At 40.7% G+C, this 20040-nt stretch overlaps 1 protein-coding gene across 1 annotated transcript in view; it reads left to right on the forward strand.

The window, feature by feature from the left end:
- Window positions 1-20040, forward strand: part of LOC126212788 (uncharacterized) — a 344572-nt gene that overhangs the window by 153823 nt on the left and 170709 nt on the right. Inside the window, exons 30-32 of the mRNA XM_049940191.1 lie at window positions 2635-2896; window positions 11802-11979; window positions 17386-17445. Coding sequence (XP_049796148.1) covers window positions 2635-2896; window positions 11802-11979; window positions 17386-17445 — 500 coding nt within the window. The remainder of the gene's footprint in view (window positions 1-2634; window positions 2897-11801; window positions 11980-17385; window positions 17446-20040) is intronic.

The following is a 20040-nucleotide window of genomic DNA, read 5'->3' on the forward strand; positions in this document are numbered from 1 at the left end:
ACACATGATGCTATCAGTGGGAAGAAATTTCAGATGTGAAAAATTTCAGGCATACCCCAAGCGCTAATGTTACAGGACCTTCCGAGGTTTGACATTTGGTGGAGGAATTGGCAGTTGACTCTCAGCGTAAATAAATGTAACTAATTGTGGATAAATAGACAGGAAAACTCATTATTGACCCTAAATAATGAAAAGTGTGAGTTCATCCACATGAGTGCTAAAAGGAATTCGTTAAACTTTGGTTACACGGTAAATCAATCTAATCTAAAAGCTGTAAATTCAACTAAATACCTAGGTATTACTGTTACGAACAACTTACATTGGAAGGAATGCACAGAAAATGTTATGGGGAAGGCTAACCAAAGACTGTTTTTTATTGTCAGGACACTTTGAAAATGTAACAGACCTACTAAAGAGACTGCCTACACTATGCTTGTCCGTCCTCTTTTAGAATACTGCTGTGCGGTGTGGGATCCTTACCAGGTAGGATTGACGGAGTATATCGAAAAAGTTCAAAGAAGGGCAGCACGTTTTGTATTATAGCGAAATATGTGAGAGAGTGTCACTGAAATGATACAGGATTTGTGCTAAACATCATTGAGAGAAAGGTATTTTTTGTTGCGACAGAATCTTCTCACGAAATTCCAATCACCAACTTTCTCCTCTGAATGCAAAAATATTTTGGTGACACCGATCTATTTAGGGAGAAACGATCACCACGATAAAATTAGGGAAATCAGAGCTCATACGGAAAGATATAGGTGTTTGTTCTTTCCACGCACTATACGAGATTGAATAATAGACAATTGTGAAGGTGGCTTGGTGATCCCTCTGCCAGGCACCTAAATGTGATTTACAGAGTATTAGATGTTGATTATTTTCATAAGCATTTGATGATGACCGATATCGTGAACACAATACGGTAAACAGTTTACAACATAAGTTATAACAGAAACTGTGACTTCTCGCTCTACGTCTTATAAACTCCCCCCCCCCCCCCCCCCCCCCCCTCCGGTTCCCATACCAGTACTACTCAACCGTCATTTCGCCACCACACCTAGTCTTTTAATTTCTTTTATTTTTATTAATTTTTATTTTTATTTCTCTCCTTTCTGCTACTTACTCCCTACCCCTCCGCACCTTCTCTCCTACTCTCCGTCTAAACTGCCACTTCCACCATACTATCCCTCCTCCTTACCCCCACCCAGTCGCCAGTCCCATCATGCACTGGTGCTGCTGATGCAGTGTAGTTTCAGCTCTCTGAGACTGCAGATGTGTGTGCAAGTTTGTGTGTGTGTCTACTGCTGACAAAGGCCTTAATGGCTGAAAGTTATAATTGTGTGAATCTTTTTATTGTGCCTATCGCGGCTCAGCATCTCTGCTATATATTAATACCTGAATTGTTTGCTTTATAAGTCTTTTTGTTTACATTGTCAATTACAGTGCATTTTCCACGCAAAATAATACTCTCTGCATATCAACGTTTTGCTTCGCGTCTGTATTGCTGTGTGCCAATTATAAGCACCAAAAAACTTCAACACAGTATTCATAAGCTATGCTTGTTATCCACTTTCTTTATCATTTTGTCTAGTGTGAACACTTGTTCGCAGGTACAAGCGAATGCTTGTGCACGCTGATGAATTATTTGGGAATGCTCATTTTGCTTGTGTTCACTTCCTTCAGTCCAGTGTAAACCAGGCTTAAGAAGAACATAATGCAGGCTAACAAGCTGTCAAGATAGTAATTCAGGCTTTCTCATTGAATTCAATTGAGAAAATTTTCTCTCTTCACGAGCCGAGTCCCAGTGTCACGTTGTCGCTACCTTCTGACAAGTTTCCTACTCGTCATCTTCAGGTGAAGTGTCAGATTCGTGTCCAGTTTGTTCCTTTAAGGCTGATAGATGGCGTACTCTTGTACTGACAGCCCAGTAGTTGGGCCAGTCACTCACTTCTGGAGGAGAAGTGGTTAATAAAGAAGAAGAGAAGGAAAGAAAAGAAAATGTGGGAAGAAATGATGCATGAAAAGAGGGTTTTAAAATCATTAGTGACTGTGAAAAGGGAAAAGAATGAAATGCAAATCGGACTTCGTATTACAGAAAAGTTATCGGACTTTGTGATTCATAAAAGCTGTTGTTGGGGTGGTCATTGTGGCATTTCTGAGCAAAAGTCAAACCAATTTCCACTACAAAAATTATTTGGGGGGGGGGGGGGGGGGATGTAACTGACAGGGGGAAATGGCGTAGATAAGAGTTCATCCTTTACCATGTTAACATGTCTTCTTTTGTGCGGCGTCCAGGTCTTCAAAAATCTCCAACTTCATTTCTGTGTGAAAAGTCTGCTTCGAAATCTTGCAATAAGTGTCATCGCGGGGGGAGGGGGGGGGTCACGTGTTCGGCCTGCCTGCTGGGCCCCCACCAGAGGAGTGTACAGTCCGGCGGCTATAAAGGAACGAACTGGAAATTTATCCTACACTCTGCCGAAGATGACGGGTAGCAAACTATTCGAAACTGTGCGATGACGTAGTGCCGTGGTTTGGTCGATAACCTGCGAGACTTCACATTCGGTGAAGGCGAGTGTCCTGACGAGTTCTCGGACGACCCACGCACCGAACATTTACCGTGTGTACTGGTTGCAGATCGGCGGTACGAGGACATAATGGAGATGGGCAGATTACGCCGCCAACACGTCAAGCGGCCGTTCTTCGGGGGCCCGACGGCTGCGGTCGGCGCACGCCGAGTGCCGACTCGCCACAGTCTGCGGAAGTGTCGCAGCTGGCGGCGCCACACCGGCCTGTCGGAGGAGCAGCCGCGGCTGCGGGAGTCAGGAGCTGGAGGCGGCGGAGCCGGTGCTGCAGTGAGTGGCACTGAGCCTCCCCCCGCATCTCCGCACTGCACCAGGTACGAGAACGGTTCGGATCCTTATAATGTGACTGTGTCCCCGGAAAACTCGCATTTTTATCAATCTGAGGCTCGTTAAAATTCTTTATTTGCTGTCGGTCCACACAGGTTCGAGACTGGACTAGTAAAAAATTCAGAATAGCTAAGATGGGGCTTTTAATTCTTTGCACTTCTTAATTTTTAAGAAGTCTTCGTGTGCTCTTCTTTAAATCGCTGTTTCCATTGTCATTTCACTTATTTGCTTTGAAATGATTCACTTTCACATCAATATCAATGTCATCTAAGTCACTGTCATTCTCATTTTCACTTAGACATTCCTCTAAAAGCTCAACAGTCTCTTCCTCAGAAAGGACTGTGCACAAAGAACTTGTCATTTCTCACCTACTAACTTGTGCATAATAATTACAACCTTTCCGTCAATATGACTTCTACAGTTTGACACCGAGTTAACACGGGTTTCCTTAGGTGACGGTACTACACAGCATTGATGCCTAGTAGAGTCAGATTCGAGAATGTAGTATAAGAGAGCGACAAAAAATTGTGTCTAATGAGGCTCGACAACGGAGTGGAAAACAAAACTCTCATTGTCGAGTGCAACTCACTGTTGAAGTTAATGCTTTTTATGTTCAATATGCTATCCCCACCCCCACCCTCATCTCCAATTTCCAACTTGAGTAAAAGACACAGATTGTTCATATGTCCATGAGAAATTGTCACAAACATTCTCCTTGGGGTGTGTCGATCAAATAGCTTGTCAGATTGGTACGCTACGTGATCAAAAGTATCCAGACACCTGGCTGAAAATGACTTAAAAGTTTGTGGAGCCCTACATCGGTAATGCTGGAATTCAGTACAGTGTTGGCCCACCCTTAGCCTTGATTACAGCTTCCACTCTCGCAGGCATACGTTCAATCGGGTGCTGCAAGGTTTCTTGGGGAATGGCTGCCCATTCTTCACGGATTGCTGCACAGAGGAAAGGTATCGATGTCGGTCGGTGAGTCCTGGCATGAAGTCTGCATTCCAAAACATCACAGAGGTGTTCTATACGATTCAGGTCAGGACTGTGTGCAGGCCAGTCCATTACAGGGGTGTTACTGTCGTGTATCCACTCCACCACAGGCCGTGCATTATGAACAGGTGCTGCTCGATCATGTTGAAAGAAGCAGTCGCCATCCCTGAATCGCTCTTCAACACAGCGGGTAGCAAGAAGGTGTTTAAAACATCAATGTAGGCCTGTGCTGTGATAGTGCCATGCAAAACAACAAGGGGTGAAAGCCCCTCAATGAAAAACGCAACCACACCGTAACACCACCACCTCCGAATTTTACTGTTGGCACTACACACGCTGTCAGATGACGTTCACCGGTCATTCACCGTACCCACACCCTGCATCAGATCGCCACACTGTGTACTGTGATACGTCACTCCACACAACGTTTTTCCACTGTTCAATCGTGCCAATGTTTACGCTCCTTACACCGAGCGAGGCATTGTTTGCCACTTACTGGCGTGATGTGTGGCTTATGAGCAGCCGCTCGACCATGAAATCCAAGTTTTCTCGCCTCCCACCTAACTGTCACAGTACTTGCAGTAGAACCTGATGCAGTTTGGAATTCTTGTGTGATGACCTGAATAGATGTCTGCCTATTACCCATTACGACCCTCTTCAACTGGCGGCGGTCTCTGTCAGTCAACAGACGAGGTCGGCCTGTACGATTTTGTGCTGTACGTGTCCCTTCACGTTTCCACTTCACTATCACACCGGAAATAGTAGACCTAGAGATGTTTAGGAGTGTGGAAATCTTGCTTACAGGCGTATGAGACGAGTGACGTGCAATCACCTGACCACGTTCAAAGTCCGTAAGCTATTCTGAGTGCTTCATTCTGCTCTCTCATGATGTCTAATGACTACTGAGGTCATTGATATGGAGTACTGGGCAATAGGTGACTGCACAATGCACCTAATATGAAAAATGTATGTTTTTGTGCATGTCCATATACTTTCGATCACATAGTGTACATATTTCGGCTGCGTCATCAAAGTGTTGACTCTTAATGTGAATTTTTGTACTTTTTTTCATTTTGTGGTGGGTTTGTATTGATAACAGCAGTTTCGTCATCTGTGCTAATATTCCCAGAAAAAACTGTTCTCATTTTGCATTTCAGTTAAGTTTTGGCAGATGTCAATGCACTGTAGTTTATGTTTGGAATCGAGGTGTGTGAGACAAACTTTGCATACTCCCCTCTCTCCTTCAAAACAATCTGAGGAATGCCTTGAACATTTAAGTCAGTGATGTTGTTCCACTGCAATTCGTGACAACAATTTTGATGCATTACAACTACATGTCCACTTTTTAACACTGCCTGCTCACAATTGACTGGTTATATGGACATCTGTTGTTTACAGTAAGTTGTAGTTCAGCTAACATGATCTGTATGCCAGAAACAATATCAGTCTTTGAATTTTTCGACGAATGGAGTATGCTTATCCCCAGGTATGGCTGCACAGTTTTAAGCTCCCTTAACTCCTCTTGAATGCAGACAAGTTATTAAAAAGCAGCCAGAGGAATGCTGTGTGCAACTCCAAAATGAAACCGTAGAAAATGACATTTTATGGTCCCCAGTGCAACATTTCTGTGTAGGATTTTGCAAGAGTTTTTGTACATAAGACAGAGTAGGTGCAATTGTAGAAGGGTACGTGTTTGTTGCCCAAGGGTGTCTGAAGAGATTTACTGAGGTACTAATATAAATAACTATATCTTGACCTGTCATCCTTAAAGAGAGAGAGCTCAATTAAGAATTCTGTGGGTGCTCTAATATTCCAAGCTTTTTGTAAATAAATAAGGACAGGAAAACTGTTCATTTATCATAAATGCAAAATTCGTGGTTTTAGCGACATATTGTGAAACTGGCAGTTTGTATGAAGTGTCACAAAGACTGACATTTTCCTGTTCCATGTAAAAAAGTGATAGGTGTGAAGGCAGCAGGTTCCATGTAAAAAAGTGATAGATGTGAAGGCAGCAGGTTATTAATATTGGTAATTGATATTTATTGAATGGTGAAATTTAATGCTTTTTCTCCAGGCCTAGATTTAGATGTAATCTTGAAATGATATTCATTTCCTACATAAAGAAGTCTAGCTGTACGTTTGATGTCTATCAAAAATATGTTACTTGCAATACATTTCATTGCAGTAACAGTTTTCGTTATCACTGTCACATTTCCTGCCTTTTGTACGACAAATCGTACAAGGATGATGCATATTCAGAGATCTTAAATGATTTGCTTCAATTGAACTGTATATTTTTGTAGCGCAGGGGTGTAAATACAGATACTATCAATTACTGCTTCTCATACTCATAGATGAGGACAGTATGTGCTCGTTTCACTTTTGTGAGCTGACTGCAGCACGGGCTACGTAACGTCAGACAAGCACTTCAGTCGTCACATAGACGGAAGAATTTGAATCGTGCTTCACGAGCATTCGGAATGATAAATGTACGGTTTTCAGTTCCGCTGCTGGATCATCTTTCGTTTCTCGAGGCAACTAGTCGATATTGACAGGTGGTGGCTTTTTGTTACGGCTGGTAGGCAACAACTGGCACTGTCCGCAGTGTGATGGTCTGTTAAAGAGCCTCGTTTGCAATTTGCTGACGCGTGATCGAGTTGCTCCTAGAGAGATGACAGTGGCTTGTCTTGAATTTCCTACCAGTAGCTATGCCCTGGTGCTCCGCACGTGTGCCTGGTGGTCGGTGCTGCGCCAGAGTTACCTAAGTACGTTCGAAACTTTGTTGTAGTGTAAGTGTTGGAAATCGTTGTTTTCTTCTATACATAAAGGCAGCAAGTGCGTGGTTCCAGACTGTACTTAATTAGGATCTTGAGTCTCCATTTATTTGGTTACCAGCTATGAGAGTGTTGAATGCTTTCAAAGAGATAGTATCAACAGCAATTGGGAGATATACACCCCATAAATTGACAAGTGATGGTACTGATCCTCCATGGTGCACAAAAAGGGTCAGATCACTGTTGCAGAAGCAATGAAAAAAGCATGCCAAATCTAAAAGAGCGCAAAATCCCAAGAGTGGTAAAGTTTTACAGAAGTTTGAAAGATAGCACATACTGCAGTGCAAAATGCTTATAATAATTTCTGCAATGAAACTCTGTCTCACAATCTGACAGAAAACCTGAAGAGATTCTGGTCGTACATAAAGAACACCAGTGGCAAGACGCAACAATACCTTCACTGCACCGTAACAACGGTGAAGTTGCTGATGACAGTGCCACTACAGCAGAGTTATTAAACACGGTTTTCCAAAACTCCTTCACCAAAGAAGACAAAGTAAATATTCCTGGATTCCAATCAAGAACAACTGCCAAGATGAGAAACAATAGCTCCATATTTAGCAATAGTATACAACCACTCGCTCACAGAAAGATCCACACCTAAAGACTGGATAATTGCCCAAGTCACACCAATACCCAAACACGAAAATAGGAGTAATCCGCTGAATTACAGGGCCACATCACTGACGTCAATTTGCAGTGGGGTTTTCTAACATACACAGTGTTTGAACATTATGAATTACCTCGAAGAAAACAATTTATTTACACATAGTCAGCACAGATTCAGAAAATATCATTCTTGTGAAACACAACTAGCTCTTTATACTCCTAAAGTAATGAGTGCTATCGACAGGGGATGTCAAATTGATTCCATATTTTCAGATTTCCAAAAGGCTTTCGACACCGTTCCTCACAAGTGTCTTCTAACCAAAGTGCATGCCTACGGAATATCGCCTCAGTCGTGCAACTGGATTTGTGATTTCCTGTCAGAAAGGTCACAGTTCGTAGTAATAGATGGAAAGTCATCGAGTAAAACAGAAGTAATATCCGGCGTTCCCCAAGGAAGTGTTATAGGCCCTCTATTGTTGCTGATCTATATTAACGACATAGGAGACAATCTGAGTAGCCCTCTTAGATTGCTTGCAGATGATGCTGTCATTTACCGCCTTGTAAAGTCATCAGATGACCAATATTAATTGCAAAATGATTTAGATAAGATATCTGTATGGTGTGAATAGGGGCAATTGACCCTGAATAAAGGAAAGTGTGAAGTTATTCACACGAGTACTAAAAGAAGTCCGCTAAAGTTCGATTCCCCGATAGGTCACACAGATCTGAAGGCTGCAAATTCAACTAAATACTTAGGGATTACAATTACAAATAACCTAAATTGGAATGATCACACAGATAATGTTGGGGTAGAGGAAACCAAAGACTGCGATTCATTGGCAGAACACTTAGAAGGTGCATCTGGTCTACTAAAGAGACTGCTTACACTACGCTTGTCTGCCCTATTCTGGAGTATTGCTGTGCGGTGTGGGATCCGCATCAGGTGGGACTGACGGATGACATCGTAAAAGTACAAAGAAGGGTAGCTCGTTTTGTATTATCGCAAAATAGTGGAGATAGTGCCACAGATGTGATACGTGAACTGGAGTGACAATCATTAAAACAAAGGCGATTTTCGTTGTGACGGGATCTTCTTGCGAAATTTCAATTAACAGTTTTCCCCTTTGATTGAAAAAACATTCTGTTGACATGCACCTACGTAGGGAGAAATGATCATCATGATAAAATAAGAGAAATCAGGGCTCGCACAGAAAAATGTATGTGCTCGTATTTCCCATGCGCCATTTGAGACGGGAACGGTAGAGAGACAGCTTGGAGGTGCTTCATTGAACCGTCTGCCAGGCACTTAATTGTGTATTATAGCAGAGTAGTCACGTAGATGTAGATGTACATAAATTTAAACGATTTACTTTTCCTATTTGTGTGTTTGCACTACTTAACATTGATTGTTGCTGACTACATCACGTGTCCGACGCTCTGAATATCTGCCGCTATCCGCTGGAGAAATCACATGACTTGGGTTACAGAAGTGCATATCAATTTCGATTTCAATGCTCGGAAACTAACGAGCATAGATGTTGCCGCATAATTTTTTTTTTTATTTGTGTGTGTGTGTGTGTGTGTGTGTGTGTGTGTGTGTGTGTGTGTGTGTGTGTGTGTGTGTGTGTGTCCTTTCTGGGTTTCGTTTTTGAAAGTGTGCCGGGAAGCTATAGCGAGTGTATGAAACCTTAACCATTCAAAGGATTGATAAGTTTAACACTAAAAAAGTGTATTTTCACTAAGGAAAAAGCGTTTGTTTTTTTTTTTAAAAAAAAACTTGGAAATCCAGAAGAAATCAGGGAATTTTTTTCCTTGTCCGTGTATCCACCCTGAACATGCTCAATTTCGGTGACTACCTGAGCTATATGGATCATACTCTCCACCAGCAGCTTTCCTGAACTACACAGATAGGAGTTATCCTTACAACATATTCCCTGCTCCCGAAATCATCCTGACCTCAACCCACAGTAATTACTGTCCCCACATGCTCCACCCAACAGTTCCTGCTGCCCCCATCCTGCCACCCCCTCCTACTTTATGCCGCTTTCAGCATGTGCCCCTTCCCACTGTAGGTGTGCCAGCCCATATACCTGCTACCACTCCCTCCCACATTCCTAGTTAGCATACCAGTTGCCTCCACCTCTGAGCTGTTAGCCACTCACCCCAAATCCCTCTCACTGGCTTTCCTTTCTTTCCCTTCTCCCCATCTCACCCACCCTTTCCACCCCCCTCCCACCCCCTCCTGCCACCCATCTGGCACGGTCCTCACCACAACGTAGTCCATCTGCCGAAATGCGGCGCACACGTGTGTGTGTGTGTGTGTGTGTGTGTGTGTGTGTGCACGAATGGGTGCTCTAGCTCAAAAAAGGATAATTTTAAAAATGAAAATAATTGAGTTGCAGGAAATTTGTTAATGTGGTGCACCACAGCATTAGTTGTAGATCTTTTCATCCCCTTGCTAATGTAAAGCTGGACATGTTCAAGATCTCTAAACAAGTTCTTTCAGTTTGGATTGTAAGGCAAGTAATGAATGAATGATATAATTAATTCTTGAACATTCAGTGTTGTCCACAAATATGTATAAGAATAATAATAATAATAATAAAGGAAGCTGCCTAAACACACACTGTTCCATGGCAGCTTAATTCTGTTTTATTTGCTAAGTGAGATCTTTTGGCGATGAATTTGTGCATAATATGTTGCTGGCCATTAATGACATTTATGAGGGGCACTTGAAAAGTCCATGCAAAAATAAAAACTACTCACATGTTTGGGGTAAACCTTTTTTATTTTTCGATATAGTCTCCTTGCAGACTTACATACTTCGTCCAATGCTATTCTGATTTGTTGATCCCTTCCGAATAATAGGAATTGTCCAAGTCTGCAAAATAGCTATTAGTTGCTGCAATCACCTTCTCGTTTGGATAAAATCTTTGTCCCGCCGGCCATTTCTTCAAATTGGGGAACAAATAGTAGTACGAGGGAGCCACGTCTTGAGAATAGGAGGGGGGGGGGGGGGGGGTGAGATGAGTTGGAATCCAATTTCCATTAATTTTGTGACCACAACTGCTGAGGTGTGTGCTGGTGCATCGTCGTGATGGAAAAGGCCTTTTATGTGGCCCAGTCACCAGCGTTTTTCTTGCAGCTCAGTTTTGAAATGGTCCAATAACAATGAATAATATGCACCTATAATAGTTTTATCATTTTCCAGATAGTTGATGAGGATTATCCCTTGCAAATCCCAAAAGGCAGTGGCCACAATCTTTTCAGCCGAAGGAATGGTCTTCTCCTTTTTTGGTGCAGATTCTCCCTTAGTAACCCATTGTTTAGATTGTTGTTTGGTCAAGGGAGTATAGTAATGTATCCATGTTTCATCCACAGTGATGGAAAGACACTTAAAGTCCTACAGATTCTTCCTGACCAGCTGCTAATCATCCTTCTGATACTTCACATGATTCCGTTTTTGGTCAAGTGTGAGAAATCGCGGAACCCATCTTGCGGATAGGTTTCTCGTGTCCAAATGTTTATGCAAAATATTATGTACCAGTTCATTCTAGATGTCCACAGCACTAGCAATCTCACGCACCTTAACTCTTTTGGCATCCATGACCATATCATGGATGTTATCAATGATTTCTGGAGTCATAAACTCCACTGGGTGTCCAGAACGTTCAGCATCACTTGTGCCCATATGGATGCTCCGAAAATTTTGAAACCACTTATAAATTGTTCTAATTGAAGGTACAGAGGCACTGTAATGTTTATCAAACTTCTCTTTAGTCTCCTGAGGTGTTTTGCCTTACGTAAAGTAATGTTTAATCACCACAGGAAATTCTTTTTCGTCCGTTTTTTGACAATCACTCGACTTCCTTGATTCACACAGATGCCAAACACAAAGAAATATACCTGTATGGCTGAAACTTGATGTGCATTCTTTCCAAAGATGCTACTAATGAAACATGACCTTGATATACGCCGGTGGTGCCATCTCTCTGACTTTGAACGGACTTTTCAAACGCCCCTCGTATATACAGGTAGTCAACACAAGAACTTCAGATTTACATTTTAGTAGAGCAGATGTCTCAAGTATTGCTGGAAGTGGTTTACAGGGAGAGAAAAATCTGAGTTTCTTTTTCTATCTGGAAACTGAATTCAGATCTGAAGGAAATTGTTCTGGTCTCCATTTCCCATAACATTATGAACCACTGAAGTGAAATATCATAATATTCTGTGGTAAATTCATGTCTGTTTTCTTTCAATGCCTCTCTTGTAATAATAGTTATTTTCTGTGTGTAAATGTGTTTTCATCATATATTTTTAGTCTGGTGAAGTAACTAAATCATCACTTTTATGTTCATACTAATCAATTTACTCAGCAGTAAATCAAGATTATTACTAATATACTCGAGACTGGACTGTTTTGTGCATCTTTATTTGTTTCATTATGTTTCAGGTCTGCTCGACTTTCTGATGGGAATGACAGTGCTTCATTTGAAGAAAGTAATCTTCAAAATGTGACCCACGATGAGTCGATGATGGCTCGAGAGATGTTGACACACTTTGTCAGTTGTCGTGTTGCGACACAAGGAATTACCACAGAAGAGGATAATTCCTTCTGCAATACAAATAATGTAAGTGTGATGGACCACAACTTTTCTATCTCAAACTTTCGTTCATGTCTACAGAGTTTTTCATCAAAATGCATCCTCATAATGCATGTGTTCATTAGTATTGATGGTGTAGAACCACAGTCAAATGGTTTTAGATAACGTGGAGAAGTGTTCCTCACTGATTTTATGCTGAATAAGCATTTGAGTATGAAAGACAATGACAGGATTCTGATACTCACTTATTTGCTGATAGTTCAGGTAAGTGGTCCTAGTGACTAGCGCAAAGATGTATTCAGCTGAAAAGACCGAGTTTCTGTTTCTTTCAACACAGTCAGTGTTAACAATTCAAGTCACTAACATTGATCACGTATCACAGGTATATTGTCAAATCAGTAACTGTTCAAAAGTGATCTAAATTACGTTGTACATCAGGCACATATACAAAGCCGTGCAAGTGTAATGTATGTAGCAAATTCTTTGCTTTTGCTTGTTACCTCAAGAGACATGCTATCATGCAATCAGGAGAAATCCCACACAAATGTGGAGTTTGTGGAAAACTATTTGATAGATTTAGTGATTTCAAATGCCATCCAGTAGTGCATTGTGAGGAAAATCACACAAATATGACATTTGTGGAAAATAGTTTCCCACCCCCTTTCTCTGAAACCCCATGATGTATTTCATTCAGTGATGAAATCACACAAATTGTTTTGGGGAATTGGTAAGTTTGAATCCCTTTTGTCAATACATTCTGAAGTGGAGTCTCTTGCATGCAGTGTATAAATAATGAATTATTTAAGAGCACTCTTAATTTCGAGAGGCATATGTGATGCACACTTAACGTATTAGAGACGCAGCCCAAGCATATCGTATTTACTCAAGTTTAAGCCGCACTTTTTTTTCCAGTTTTTGTAATCCAAAAAACCGCTTGCAGCTTAGAATCGAATGCAAAGTAAGCGGAAGTTCTGAAAAATGTTGGTAGATGCTACCACAACTAACTTCTGCCTTCGAATATATGTAGCGCTACACAGGCATGCTTTGCAGACACAAAGATAAATATCAGCGCCAAAACCTCTGCGTTAGTAAATAAATTAGAAAAAAAGGTATAAGATGAGCTTTTTTCTCCTCCCTGAGTTTTGACCACTCGATTTTCATACATTATCCAAAGAAGTAAATAGAAATTCCGTATTGTTCATCTTCAAATGTAGCAGCCTTTCAAATATTCGTAGCAACAAAAATAAATATCTTTACACAAAAATACCAACAATGCACAAGGCTTTAGGATTTTTGCACGAGTTGATATGCTGGGGCTCATTAAGATTTCACGTACCAGCACCTACTGCTTCGTGGAATTTTGTGAAGGGCTTGTTGGTGTTAGTGAACCATAATGAAGTGCTTCCATTATAGTGCCAAATTCAACATGCATTCACTCATTTCATAATTAGATTCCCGCAGCATCACCTGACTCAATTCAGCTACACTCCATTACCATTGTTTTGGTTTTATTTATGTTCCTCTCATAACGTCTTTTCGAGACATCCCGTTCGACTGATGCTCCGTGCCCTTTCGTGCCATTGACAAAATTGCAGTGTCATCAGCAAATCTTACACTTATCATTCCTGTCCCCTAAATATAAATATCTCCTCGGTTTTCTTTACTGCTTGCTCGATGAACAAATCAAAGTGCGTAGGGGTTGGATACCTCTCTGTCTCGTTCCTTTCCCAATTGCTAACTCTTTGATGTCCTTATACTCTTATAATTGCTGCCCGTTTTCTGAACTGCACTTTAGCCTTTTATAGCTCCAGAAGCTTTCTCTGAACATATATATGTTTCATATGTGGGTTTACATTTTTCAGTCTACCTTCTAATATATGCCATAGTCAGCATTTTCAGTAGTGTTCCTACATTTCTCCAGAACACAAATTAACTCTTCCATGATCAGCTTCTACCAGTTGTTCCATTATGTACAGTGGCTAAATTGTGCTCGATAAATGGAGGCCGTACTTGAGCAAAAGTACATCATTATTTTGTTAATGATTGATCGAGCTCATGTTCATTTGAACATACCACATTACATTTTTGTATCTGCTTCTCTCTTCACCCATCAGTCTCCTCTTTAATTGGCAGAGGGTTTATCTGTGTTCTATCTTTGACTTCGTATTCTCTCACTGCTCTGCTTTCATCTTCGCCTCCCGTCATACTTCGGGCAGATTTTCTACTCTCTACCTGGGCTCTGAGTGACATGTCCTTAATTTCCAAACTTCCCAACATATCCCTCTTTATCCTTGAGGAAGATAAAGCAAGTATTGAAACTGTGTACTTCTTTTTTTATTTTTAAGGTTTTCTATTAGCACATGATTGGAATTTTGCAAATACGCTTGACAAATTTTTGAGTCTCTATTGTTTTGCATATCTTGAATCGTCTTTAAAAAATGATTTGTTATAACAGTGGTATCGGGCTGTAACGAGTCAACATTCACCTTGTGTCTTTAGCGAATGATTTATTATAGCTGTAATATCACGCTGTATCGAGTAAACTTTCTTCTTATGTAATATTGTGATGTAAATGAAAATGCAAAATAATACTTTACCTTGCCTTCCTTTTTTTCTTTTTATGTAAAATGAAGGAAAGGCAACCACTCACTTAAAGCTGACTGATGTGTGGCACATAGAAACATGCAACAGAAGACTACCTCATTAGCTTTTCAGCTTTTGCTCTTTCTCTAGTGGGAGAACACACATTCACATTGCTGTGGCGAGACTGACTGTCGATTATTGATAACAACTGTCTGTGCCGAAAGAGGTGAGGTGTGTGTGGAGTAAAACTCACGATGGGAACGGGGGCTAGGGGGATAGTTAGAGGCAGGTCTTTCAGCAGGTGACTCGGCATTTGCACAACGAGACAAATGTAGTTCAGTGACATAAGATGTAGGGAGAACAAGAGTTGGTAAAGGAAAAGAGAAGTGGGGGGGGGGGGGGGAGGGGAGGCATGTGGAGATGAAGAGATAGACAAGGAGGGAAGAGGGAAAAGGAGGGATTGTGGTAGGAGAAGGCAGTACAAGATGTAGGTTGAGGAGAAGTGGTGTGGATACAAAACAGAAGGGAGAGTGTAGAACGAGGCAATGGGAAACGGGTTAGCAGAGGATAAGGCCAGGGGGATTGTGAAAGCACCAAATATGCTGGAAATAGAATTACCACCTGCGTAGTCCAGAGAAACTAATGCTGGAAGGGAGTATCCAAATGGCTCACATAGTGAAGTAGCTGTTGGTCATTTGTGTTGTGGTGCACAGCATGTTCACAACTGTGTGTTCAAGTTTGGAGCTTACCACACTTTGGCAGTGGCCGTTCATGTGAGTAAACAATTTGTTTCGTGTCGTGCCCACATAGATTCCTGTACAGTAATTGCAACATAGTAAATAAATAATGTGGCTGATTTTGCCCTCGGCCTTGCCTTCTGTAGGGTACGAAAAGCCCATGACCGGACTGCTGTAGATGAGGGTAGGCGGGTGTAGGTGTCGAGTCTCGTACCTGGGTCGACCGCAAGGGTGTAACCGGTGGGGTGGCTGACTCGGAGCAGGATTGGAATACGGATGGACGAGGATATTCTGTAGGTTGCATGGGCAGCAGAACACAACTTTTGGTGATGTGGGTAGGATATCGCCCACGTCAAAGCGTGACGAGAGGTAGTCAGAGCCCTGGTCGAGGACGCGGTCGAGTGTTTCGAGGCTGGGGTGTTGCTGATTGAACAGACGAGTGCTAATCGATGGCTGGTTAACAGATTTTCTGGTGTCAGAGGAGGAGATGGCATGGTCGATCTGTTTATTAATGAGCTGAATAAGAATACTGTCCATCAGTAAAGACTCTGGTAAGCTTATAGGTAATTTTAGCAATTCCAATAACTGTTATCTCCACAAGTGCTTATCGATAACTGTCAGAGCAAAACCCCTGCCAGTTTTCGTAACAGTTGTTGGAACCACAAAAAAAGTTGTGGATCCATTCCAACTGCAACATGCTGCATTTGCAGAAATATTAGCAGTGTACTCAATGATGTGAAGTGAGTTTTCTGTGTTGTACCAAGTAATATTCTTTGGATACTTGTATAGGTTTCCCATAGACATATTTTCATACTTACAAAGAGAAAGACAAGAGCTGTATATGCACAGATTAAGATTTCTGAAAGTTTGATGTGTAGGCCTTGAAATCGCACAATAAACAGCTAATTTTACGGTTCCTATACTTCGTATAATAGGGAGCACTGTAATTCCGAGTGATACCTGGGAAGTCCAGTATTGGTAGAAGCTTGACGTGTGTACACACACACACACACACACACACACACACACACACACACACACACACACATATATCTTCTGTCATCAGTCATTTTCAACTGTATTAATGCAGTTTGCAATCCCCCCCCTCTGTCCTTCTTCCATCTATTGTCCACATTAAACAATGCCCAGTCCAGCTAATTAATAAGCAAAGTTTTTTATGAAGATTTGGGAGGAATGAAAATTACAATAAACTTTGAAAGTTTACTTATCTTGTCATGTTGAGATGGCTCCTGTTCTTCGTGATAGGGGTCTGATTCCTGAAGCTGAAAATTTAACGTCAGGTCCTCACAATTGGTTTTAACTAAATAAATTGGAATTGTTGCAGAATTTTTTACGTGAATATACTTTCCACTGATTTTCTCGCTTTTTAGTATATCGTACAGAGTTTTGGTTTTTCACATTAACAAAGCAGAAATTACATTGTCCGCATGTATTATACAAAAATACATCCAATCACATCAGAGGCGAGCTTACGACTCTCTCACTCTGTGGAAATAACGATATTCCAAATGGCTTACAATTTTTCGTAACAAATGAATTCCTAATAGTTTTCATTATATTATTAATTTTAAAATTATTTCATAAATGAATCCAGAAATAAACATGCTAAACAGTACAGGATTGTGTAATTAATAATAGAAATTTTAAGTGTGCAAGTAATCTGTAATTTCAAATGTTTCTAAGAAAAGTAATTTTTACTGTACATTGAACTAGTACTTATCGATTATAACATCGAAACTAAAATATTTTATAAAGAAATTCCTTTTCATAAATTATAGGTTGAAATATAATATACAGTGTATAAAATGATATGAAAGTTTTCAGAAAAGCAACTGAGATAATATTGACCAGTCCAAAATTTGAAAAATAATACAGATACCGACAATTGCTGTCGAGGAAAACTAATGTAATGGGACACCCTCCTCTAGCAAGTTGTTGCAAATATCAAAGTTCAGTCATAGGAACTGATTTGTTTACTATATTATATTTTTTTAGTGAGCAATCATCACGTAATGAACGATACGTATGTCACCAACAGAATCACAATGATGAAAATTAATTTTGTTTAATTTTTCTCATTAACTTGTTACAGTCGGAGGCACTTACTGGTGGTCCACTTACCGTCAGTGACCCGCAGAGTATTAAGAAAGAGGTAGGTAGCTGGTGCATGTCAGCCTCGCTTGTCTGTGTAACGTTGTTGGCAGTTGTCTAATTACAGGCTACCTGTATGGGTGTGAGTAAGGGGACGGAACTGCAGTATACTCTTTACATGTGTCATTTCCATTTGTGTAATAAATAGAATGTAATGTTGTGGAAATTATCTGATCATTGATGTTGCAAGATTTCAATACTAAACAGAAATGCAGAAAGAAAGTCTCTCACGTGTAGTGATGAATCCACCACCCTTGAAAAGTGGAACATCAGCAGAGCCATTTTTAGCTTTGATGCTACTGCTCTTACAGCACACTCACACACACAAGCATAGAGATACCTACATGGAACACACTACGACCAGAGTCATACTACCTGCCTTGTACACAGGTGGATGAGGATGCTTGATCCTTGTTCTAACTGTTGAAATTCTTTTTCTGCAGTAATTGTTAGTTATCACTCCAACAAAATTGCATTCTGGTGACTCCCATTCTGTCAATTCTATTACCTTCTTGTTGCTAGGTTTTTAAAACCTGACAGAGTGAAACAAAAAAACAATTAAGTTTGTATATTTAGGAAGTTATGCAGAGTTTTCCGACACTGGAAGTGTGTAAAAAGTTGTTACAGTGAGCACATCGTGTCATTGTTGAGATGTTAAGTAAATCATCAGACATTAGAAAATGTTTTCTGTAGGAATGTATATGGGACAGGTGATACAGAATGTAAACTAATTATGTGACCTTTGTTCAATACTATTTATTTTTCTCATATTTTGAAGCCCTGAAGTATCAGAAATAAATCAATTATGCAGTGATATGCAGCTTTATATTTAAATCTAAGCTTTGAAACAAATAAATGAATGGTAATTGACCGTTCAGTGTTCACTGTACATTCACGAAAATGTTGGCATGTCAGAATTGCTAAGTGACAAACTGAAAATGTTCCACTCTGCACAAATTCGTAATGTAAAGCGTTACGTGGAGCGCGAGGTAATTTCCGTGCGTGCTAAGTGTGATTTTTTGTAACAAATTGCAACGTAGAATGTAGAGTGTGTTGTAATTTGCTTGCAGGTATTGTTTGAAGAGTAGGGTAATACAGATATTACATAAGCAGTTGTCAAGATCCAGAATGAGATTTTCACTCTGCAGCGGAGTGTGCGCTGATATGAAACTTCCTGGCAGATTAAAACTGTGTGCCCGACCGAGACTCGAACTCGGGACCTTTGCCTTTCGTGGGCAAGTACTCTACCGTCTGAGCTACCGAAGCACGACTCACGCCCGGTACTCACAGCCTTACTTTTGCCAGTATCTCGGTCGGGCACACAGTTTTAATCTGCCAGGAAGTTTCAGTTGTCAAGATCAGTTAAAAACTAAATCATTATCGATATCAAAACATAACAGTAGAAATGTGGATGGCCATTTGTGATTTATGAAGTTACTACTTTATATAACATTGTGAGATTACATTGTTTCTGCCAGTAAGTCACCTTTCAACAGTAACTAATGTATTCATTAATTAATTGTGATTTAGTGCCCTGTTAGAATCAACTTTTTTCCTTCATAAAGAATGTTTTGGTGGGGCTGTGGTCTCTGAAAATCGGATCAGTCAGAAAGTTGACAATGCTCATTCTTATGCATGATTTACCTTGTTAACTGTGTTGAGTAAAGCCATTTTTGTGCATGTGCTGTTATTTGTTGGAAATGAACATTAACCTCACATTATTAACTAGAAAGAGATCGAGGATTTATATGTAATTCCTCATAGTCCGTGAGTCTGTCCTGCAAGTGACAGTCTGTGACTGGTTACTGATGACCATGTGTTGTACATGAAAGTATTAAGTGACTGTATTAGGATAGAGAGTGAGGTAGACAGAATTTGTATTTGGTGTGACGAATAGCAGCTTGCTCTAAATGTAGCAATGTTGATGAGTAAGAAAAATAATCCTGTAATGTCTGAATACGGTATTAGTAGGTCCGCTGCTCGACACAGCTATGTCGATTGAATACGTAGGTGTAACGTTGCAAAGCAATACGAATTAGAATGCGCACACAACGTCGGTTGTCGGGAAGGCAAATGGTCGACTTGGGTTTATTTGGAGACTTACAGGAAAGAGTACCGCATGTATGTAGCAGACTGTGTACATTCTGGTGTGCTGTTGTGTTTGTTACTGGTAGGTCCAATCAATATGTGAGTATTACAGAAATGATCTGTGAACTCATATGGGGAATACCTGCAGGTAAGAGACATTCTTTTCACGAAACAGAATTGAGAAAGCTAAGACAGACTAAAGAACGATTCTACAGGTGTCGTCATGCATCTTGTGTAAAGATTGCAAAGACGAGATAAGAGAAATTATGGTTCGTGCAGTGGCATGTAGACAGTCATTTTTTCCTCTCTCTATTTGCAAGTGGCACAGAAAAGTAAATGCCTAGGACTGGACAAGGTGCACTCCAGAATCCTCATATGGTGGCCTACAGAGTATTTATGTAGACACAAAAGCTGGCACGAATGTGATCCTGGCTTCCAGTTTTTGTTGAGCTCTCTTAAATTGCCACAAGGTATGTGCTTGCCTAGGTTATCTGTGACGGTTACACTC

The sequence above is a fragment of the Schistocerca nitens genome, chromosome 11, assembly GCF_023898315.1.
Source record: "Schistocerca nitens isolate TAMUIC-IGC-003100 chromosome 11, iqSchNite1.1, whole genome shotgun sequence".
In the NCBI taxonomy this organism is placed as follows: Eukaryota; Metazoa; Arthropoda; class Insecta; order Orthoptera; family Acrididae; genus Schistocerca; species Schistocerca nitens.